The 8552-nt window shown below is 39.2% G+C and overlaps 1 protein-coding gene across 1 annotated transcript; it reads right to left on the bottom strand.

The window, feature by feature from the left end:
• Positions 1-411: 411 nt before the first annotated feature.
• On the bottom strand, positions 412-8331 carry sema7a (semaphorin 7A (JohnMiltonHagen blood group)). The gene is made up of 14 exons (XM_085357463.1): positions 8173-8331; positions 7848-7984; positions 7217-7258; positions 7023-7118; positions 6638-6740; positions 6395-6505; positions 5987-6129; positions 4600-4778; positions 4194-4302; positions 3502-3685; positions 3198-3310; positions 2721-2866; positions 2505-2563; positions 412-2389 (listed from the first exon to the last, which is right to left on the bottom strand). The coding sequence occupies exons 1-14, from the start codon at positions 8291-8293 to the stop codon at positions 1986-1988; spliced, it is 1947 nt and encodes a 648-aa protein (XP_085213589.1). The 5' UTR covers positions 8294-8331; the 3' UTR covers positions 412-1985.
• Between the last annotated feature and the right edge of the window lie 221 nt (positions 8332-8552).

The raw sequence follows: 8552 nt of genomic DNA, 5'->3' as shown, positions 1-8552 counted from the left end.
GATCTAGGTAAAAGACAGCTTAAGCTCAAGATCCTTGCTTTGTCATCTGCCCTCTTGTCATGCTGAAAGTTATTTACTGAGTACTCTGGCTGATTAAAACACAGCCTGCTAAGATTAAATAATAATATCTTACCTAATAGGATGACTCCTAGTGAACAGTAAATTGTCACACTCTTTTTATGATGAAGAAATCATTACAAGACATTAGCAGGTTTTCTTATCTCTTTAAATATTTTGTGAATAATGAAATAAATAATACTTTTCATATAAAAAAAAACTTTTTTTTTTTAAACATTCGGGATTAAATAATTTAATACCGTACCAAAATACATGTGTGTAAGGCAACATGATGACACAAGCTGTAAAGAGACATTATGTTAAATTCATAGAATTAAAGCAACACAAGGCACAGCTTACTACATTCTGGTGTAAATAAAGTTTTAAGTGGTTTATTAGCTACATTATTGCTCTATAACACTCTTTATCAAGGGACTAAAGCAATAATTCAGGTAAGGAATCTGACTCCATCTCAGGCTACTGAGGCCAACTCTGTGTTCTTTAGAGGTTTTCTCTACAAGGTGATTGCAATAATTCATTTTAACAAAATATTATGTGCACAATATTATGGGGGCAGCAGCACTTGCTTAGGCTGCTGCCCCCGCGACCCGGCCTCGGATAAAGCGGATGAAGATGGATGGATTATGTGCACTATTTTATTTGTATTATAGTATAGGTCATGAAAAAAAGAAAAAAAGAAAAGTGCTATCAGTGCTATAATACTGTGTACAAAAATAAGATTTTTTTTTTCCCTTATGGAGGTACTCCATCTTTAACATCCTTTCCAGTATAATAATACGCCTCCTCTGCACTTCCCCAAACCGTCTCAGCCGAGCTGTCCATCTGATCGACTCATTTCTAATCCCAACAAAACAAAATCCCTACCACCTCCAGCTCGGCCTCCTGTCTTTTTTGTCACTGCCGCCGTCTTCAAACCGTACATCATAACAGGTCTCACTGCCATCTTGTAAACTTTCCCTTTCACTCTCGCTGTTATCCTTCTGTCACAAATCACCCCGACAATCGTTTCCATCCGCTCCACACTACATGCACTTGCTTCTTCTCCTCGTTTATGCATTACCCCTGCTGTGGATGAGCAATGCCAACTCATCCACCTTCACTATCCCTACTCTGCGCCGCGTCAGGAAAACACATACCCAATTTCAGTGAGTATGTGTTAAAAATTATAACACTACAAATAGGCCAACTTTTTGCATGTTTTGGAGTATTTTTGACATAACTGCTTTTAAATACTGAGAGAAGCCATTTCCCAATATGCAAAGCCAAATATTTTCATTGTGCATTTTTAAGATACCTTTCTGAGCACTGAGGCAAAAAGAAGGTGGAGACACATTCCTAAATTATCGGGTCAGCAGTGCAATGTCAAAACAGATAATTTACATTTTTTGGTTCTATATGGACCAGAGTGGAAAGAGCTCTCTTCCCTTCAGTTTGTATAAGACTTACAATTAAGCAGACTTACTGTTTAAAGATTGTCTGTGGCCCTTTGACTGGAAGCTTTCCCACTTACACTCATAGTTTAATAGTGTTGTTGACTTGAGATATACATTCATGTAAAGAGGAATTACCTCTGATTACTTTATGTGCCTTCCATTTCCTTGATTGTGATAAAAGGAAGAAAGGTACTCAGCTAAAGTGTTTTATGTAAGATGCTCCGATGTTTTCAATCACCATTGGAGACCATTCAAGCTGTGCACTGCTGACCGGTTGTACTGCTTTCTTTTTTCTTTCTTTCCCCTTCCTGTTCAAGCCCCTCTTTGAAACAATAAAGGTTTTTCACAGCGGAAATGTTTCTGTGTTAGGTTCCGCTAAAGGCTTGACATGGATTTCCGTTAGTGCTGCATGAGTACAGAGGGCCTGACATTTTGACACTGCAAATTAAAAGTAGCGAGTGACAGAGAGTCAGTTCAAAAAGAAATTATTGCTACAAGCAGCGTGATCCATGTCATCTCTGGAATAAGAGCTGGTGCAGCGTTCCAGTTGTCAGGTGTATTGCTTTTTGAGCACTTTTTTGGGTCTTGGTTCTCTATGAGCTCGTATGTTCCCACCACTTTGATGTAGTCTTTCTCTTCTGAAATACATCTGTACGTGCCATACTTCTCCTGTGACATGGAAGGAATGAGGTGCAGACAGTTGGTAAGCATCTGCAAACAAGGACTCTTTTGGCCTTTTTGCTCCCATGTATACTCAGCGTGGTAGGAGTCTATGGGACAGGACAGATAGAAAGGCACACCCTGGGGGACTGAATGAACTGTCCTCAAATGCACTGATGATAGTGGAGGTATCTCACGTTTGGTCCGGTTTCTTGGCTCTTGGAGAAAAGAAAGAAAGGGGGGGGAAAAGGGAAAGAGAGCGATCAGAGAGATCAGACTAAATTTGTTCCTGGAGTCTACAGCAAGATGAATAAATGTCTCATCATTAGCTACCTTTAACTGTTAAACTGCATACGTTTGTTTTCCCATCCACGATATTCTGAATGCTCCCTCTGCAAAGACGAATAAAACACGTTTCAGTGAGTGATGTTTCTGCAAGATTTTTTCCCTCTTTGATTATCTGATTCATTTCTACAGCTGTTTCAGGTATTGTGCAAAACATAATAAAATGTGCCAGAGGGTCTTGGTAAGACTGCTGCTCGCACTTACGGGACAGTCGAGGTGCATCCATCGTTAGTCCAGGCACAGTATGGATCCCGGGCCAGAACACATTCTTCGCAAGACTTGCTGTACTCCTGACAACTCTGAAGGTTCACTGCAGTTATTCTCTCAGCAGACCCCACAATTAATGTTTTCTGAGCAAAGGAAGACAAAAATCTAAATTTACTTTAAACCTGAATGAAAAGATTTTCTTTTTGGGGAAATTGTAGACTCTATAGCCTGCTTATTGATAGATTTGGCTTTTCCTGGCGCAAGACAACTAATGCACACGAGGTGTTTGTCAGCTGAAAATAGCTGCATGTGAAGCACAAAAGCAATGACCCGACAGATAAAATGCGACGCTCTGCAAAAAGAAATAGCAACATCATGTTTCACTGAAGGTGGGCGCAGCTGAGAAAAACACTGATGCCAGAACGGCAAAGCACAGTGCTCTGCACTTAGTATGGCATTTTAAATGAACCCTACCTTTTTAGAGTCAAGCTTCATTGACTGTATGATTGAAGAGTTGGAGAGCTGCGTTTCAGATATGATAAAAGGTTCTGACCCAGACTCCAAGACTTTATGGATCTTCCCGGAATCTGTTGGAACAGGAATTTGATATTGTGTTATTTTTTGCAAGTGATATATCTGGCTAGGTATTTTTAGCTTATTGTTCCTAACAGATATTACAGACAATGCATTCTTAAAATGTAAGACAATTGAAAGGCAGCGAAGGCACTAATGACAAAACAAGATCCCAAGGACCCTGTGCTGTTGAACAATGACATACCAGTAGCTAGAAGCAGAATGTTATAAAATCTTTGGTCTGCAGCCTGAACTCTGTCCACGACTATCTTGGTGTAGTTGTTGGTGCTTATATAAAAAGGATCTGAGTCAACCCAGTCGGCCATTTCTGAGTGATCCTTCACAATATTGACTGTGTGACGTGGCAAAGCCTTGCTGTTCGTGGAACACTGAAAAATAAATGCAAAAATAGTCTGTATACTGCATGAAAGGCAAAAAAAATAGTCCAAAAACAAAGCACAGACAAACTTTTCCACATCGTAAATTACAGGGGTGGTTTTATTTACAAAATATAGCAACATGAACAGAGAAAGGACCGCGGTCGGTGTCAGCCCCTTTTTGAAACTTGCATTATGGTTGTGCCACAATGAGGGGAAACTGCAAATACAAAGGGCCTTCATTTGTTCCATTTAATCTCAGTGGATGTCAAATAAATAACCACAGTCTCTATGATGGAAACAATGAATGTGATGAAACAGTCCATGCACACAGCTGTTTCCATGTCTTTTTTTTTTTTTTTAAACCACAGGTCGTACTCATGCACATGATATAGAATAAACTGCTTAGACTGCATGTGAGCAAAACGAAAGTAGAAATGTAAAAATAAAACAATTTAGAGGAAGTTGTCTGTAAATTCTGTTTCTGTAAAGTAACATAGCAACATAATAAAGTTCTTACCGTTCCTGGCCTTGGTGTGGGAAGGTTGTCGTTGTAGCCCTTGAATTTGGAGTTCTCAAATATATTTTCAATCATTTTTATTGTATAGATGCAGACTGCTGTAGAATTCCTAGAGTGGATATAAGAAAGAAAGATTGCCAGAGCGTTCATCATAGGTTTAAATCATCTGTGAATTTGTTATTGCCTCAGCTCATGGGAGTGGAAGAAGGGCAACTCCCTTGAAAATGAGGACAAACAGTTGACCAACAGTCTAACATCATGTGTTTTTGGAGCTACAGTCCTAAGATACAAGGAATGGAAAGTCATGTTGCTAAAGCAATACTACCCATCTTGATGTTTTGCTTTTGATTGTGGTGTCACTGTCATGTTTGCATGTTGCTTAGATATTAAAAATGAAGCATCTAACCAGTTGCTCGTGAAGAGGGCATAGACCCTGGTGTCTTGCCAGTTGTCTGCGTGCATCACATAAACATCTTGGAGGCGGTTAAAATACAGCGACTCCTTTGGAATTCCACACACAAGACGGGCCTTGAGAAAAGATGTCCACATGTTCTGGAAGAATCGTTTTGATCCACCTTCATCCACCTGAAATATGATACCGACAGGAGGAAACTCATTAATTCTGCTTCGGCTGAAGGTTATTCGATACAGTTTCCATTACGTTGAGCTGTATCAGAAATGTGAAACGAGAACACCTGAACACATTTAGGGCAAGTCTCGTTTTGCACAGATGTCAAGCGAGGATCCCGAAAACAACATTTTAGCAAAATGAAAGCTTTTCGCGCTGGTTAATGTAAAGTAGATGAAGTCCAATTTTTTGGTATTGGTGGTGGGTCAAAGGTTTGTTTGCTTTTGCTTTGTTGTGCAAATGAATATTTTCTTGTGATGGTTTTAAACTAACATGACTAATGCAACATCCTGATATAAGAGGAAATACTGGGTGAGCATAACTACTGCTTCCATAAAAACATAAAGCCTAACATCAACATCAAGCACCTCTGAGCTGACAGACTTTAGTATCTTGTTTCCTCTTTATGGAAAATTATGCAGATTATTACGGTAAAAGAAACATGGCAAACCATCACAAAACAATATTAGAATTATTCACAATTGCTGCCTTTAATTTAGATTCAGTACAGCAGGCGGTGGTAAGCTGAGTTTTTAAGATCATCTCACAGGTTTTGTGTTTTTTTTAAGCTGTGTCATTTTAGGCAACTGTACTGTTGATGTGTCCAAAAAAACAAAAAAAAACTGAACTGACTGACTCAACCTTCCCTGTGCTGTGCTATTATCACACCCTCTCACACATACTGAGCCAATAATGCCTCTCCTTTATTTTAATGGGCATGATCACATTTTGCCATTCATTATGAATATTGTTGTTCTAAAGCTTACAACATTATTACAACATTTTCCAACTGTGTGGCAAGTGAACTGAAACCCACTTCAAATTTGCTTCAAGTACTTTGGTATTGGACATACTCTGTCAGTGGCAGAGCCTTGTAATCATGCCAAACGCATTCGCAAAACTTTATCCAATTGTAGATCAAATTAGACTGAAGGCCAAGTTCAAAGGTGGGTGTGGTCCATCCTATGAGGACTGGGCACAAAGGGTCCCAGAATGAGCGGGCACAATCCACCTTCCAAAATGCTTGAAAAAGGTTTGCTTATGTAGTCACAGCAAGACTTTTGATTGTTCCTAATTCTTGAAAGTGAGATGAAGATGTTTTAGAGAATTTATCTGTACGCAAAGTTGAGTTTCATTGATGTTAGCTCAGCTTTTTTCACCATACCTTACAAACTCTGGCAATCCTAGATATCAGTGGGTCAGCCTCTCGGTTGTGGTCTGAGTTCTTCTCACGGAAAAAGACATAAATTTTCTCATTGTCTGGGTCGTCCTTCCGCTGCACCCATGACGCAGAGACGAATGTGGGCTCTGTGAAAACATGATAAAAAGATTTAAAAAAAAAAAAAAAAAAAAAAAAAAAAAGTGTTTACAGTGTAGCGCGAACTGAAAAAACCCCAAAACAAAACAGAAAGCCTGCCACATCAAACTTGAACCAAAGCATAATTACCCTACAATGAGGTGAGGAGTGAACAAGACAAACTTTTAAGTCAAACATATTCTGATTATACGACACCAATGTATTAAATTACAGTAGTTTTCCTCCATTATAAAATAAGAGCAGGTATTTATTTACCTGAGACCCAGCTGTCATACATCCAGACATTAGTCCTGTGGCCAGCTTGTCTTCTGAACTGCAATGTACTTCCATCAGCATCCAAAGGTGCTGCTGCATACAGATCCCCTTCTAAAAATAGCCGATACACCAAATTGACAGGGGCAAAAATGTTGAATTTTTGAATAATCAGTTACATTAATCTGCACACTGATAATTAAAACCTTGAAAACATGGTAACTACAAAAGCGGCGCGTAACATACCTACTGTGAGCGATAGGGAGTTCTGTGTGTAGATAAATGGAGAGATTCCTGTCCCGTCACGACTATCGAATATTTCAAGAGACTGATTGTTCACTGAAGGGCGCTGCAGGGTCACAGAGAGTCAACAGAACACAGTGATATTACTTCAAGAGAACTGTGATGGGAAACCACAAAACACCAGACACCCAGCACCTTCATTAAATTATAGAGGGCGCCCAATTAAAGTTTAACAAGAAGCACCAGAGCTCCACTCCTTAATTGGCTTTTCTCTGCTGCTAGTTTATGGAAACTAGTTTAGTTTCCATTAACTTGTCACAGAAGTGCAGAAAGTCACACACTTTTAGTCTACGGTTTAACACATTTAACACTTTTTAGAATCACTCACAAGTTGCCAGCACTCTGGTTTCTGTCCGTTCGTCCCGCAGACAAACAGGTTGTTCTGAAACTTCTCAATGACAGTGATAACATTTTCACAGGGGTCCTATGACACAGAGAGAACTTTGTTATGGAAACCGATTCTATATTTCATTTTCACAATGCATTTATTAGCACATCTCTGATCATTCTGTAATCACCGACCTCTTGGCATTCCTCTTGCCCCGTTGCATTCAGATGAAATTTCTGTCAACACATTGATTGTAGACAGATTAGCCATAACTTTAGCAACATTTCAAAAACATAAGAAGCATCTGAAACAATCACTAAGAAACTAATTACAACACTGTCCACTGAAATAGCTGTCTGATAGATTAATAAAAGGATAGACTAAAACCAGTTCCCTTAATTCAAATGTCTTCTTGATTCCCTTCAGCTTCTCTTCCCACAGCACGACATCCATTAGTGATATCAATGATAAGACCCATTTCTTCTCTTATGGTCAAGAATCATTTACTTATTAAAAATTTAACATTAAGATTAAAAAAAAAAAAGTCATACTGAAATTTCTGGTTTATTACATGTTCTATTCTTAATGATTCTGTCGGTGCCATGAGCTCAGCACCTGGACCTCTTAATGAGCACTTTGAGGCTACAGTACAAGGTCTTGTATGGCAGACAGACGCTTATTAGGACTGTCACAACCATCTGTTGGTTTTAATGGCTACTGCTTAACCCCACAGGAATTGAGGAAAAAAAGAAACACCATCAACAACATAATAAGAAAACATAAATAAAGAACATCGTTAGTTTACGATTTGTTGCTCCAACCCACCTCTATGACGTGGAAGTCGTCCACATTGAGTTTCAATATAAAATCATTGCCTCCCAGGTACAGTTCATCTGAGCCCTCCTCATAGAACAACACACTGTGGTTCTGATTAATTTGGTATTCAAGCCCAACGCTTATATCTGGAGGGTGAAAAAGCATCTCATAATCACGCTTTAATCAGGAATTACGGCATTCTGCACTTACATCAAAACACGAGAAGATGAATTGGATTTGTCCTTGCAGTGTTTTTGACTAAAGTGAATAGGAAACACACACTAGAGCTTTCGTAATGTAATACTGCCACTGCGTCGATGTTAACGCAACCTACCTTTGCTTAGAAGTCGAGGAGTATTTTTGGACCCGAGAGTCGGTGTATCCTTCAAACCAGCAGAAAGAGCTGGCTGTAAATGCCCGACAAGCCAAAATAAAGAGAAAAGAAAACGCTTCATATTGCGCCTTAGCTGCTGAGCTGCACTACAATCCCTTTGCACGCTCAAAATCAATCTGCTCTACTCGCTCCATCCTCTTGACTATAAAAGCCTCGTGGGCGTGGCATGCTGTTCTGCCTTATATAAAACACAAGTCTTAGAAATATATGGATTGTTTCTTGTGTTAATTTAATATAAACATTTCTTCTTTATTCGTGGGGTTTGCGTCACCTATCATATTAAAAACCTCGTATAGATGACGTTATTTATTGCACTGGGC

This window comes from Diplotaxodon limnothrissa, linkage group LG7 (genome assembly GCF_057381915.1).
Source record: "Diplotaxodon limnothrissa isolate DT_005_m linkage group LG7, D_limnothrissa_male_GT1.1, whole genome shotgun sequence".
In the NCBI taxonomy this organism is placed as follows: Eukaryota; Metazoa; Chordata; class Actinopteri; order Cichliformes; family Cichlidae; genus Diplotaxodon; species Diplotaxodon limnothrissa.
This window is presented reverse-complemented; position numbering and strand designations above follow the sequence as displayed.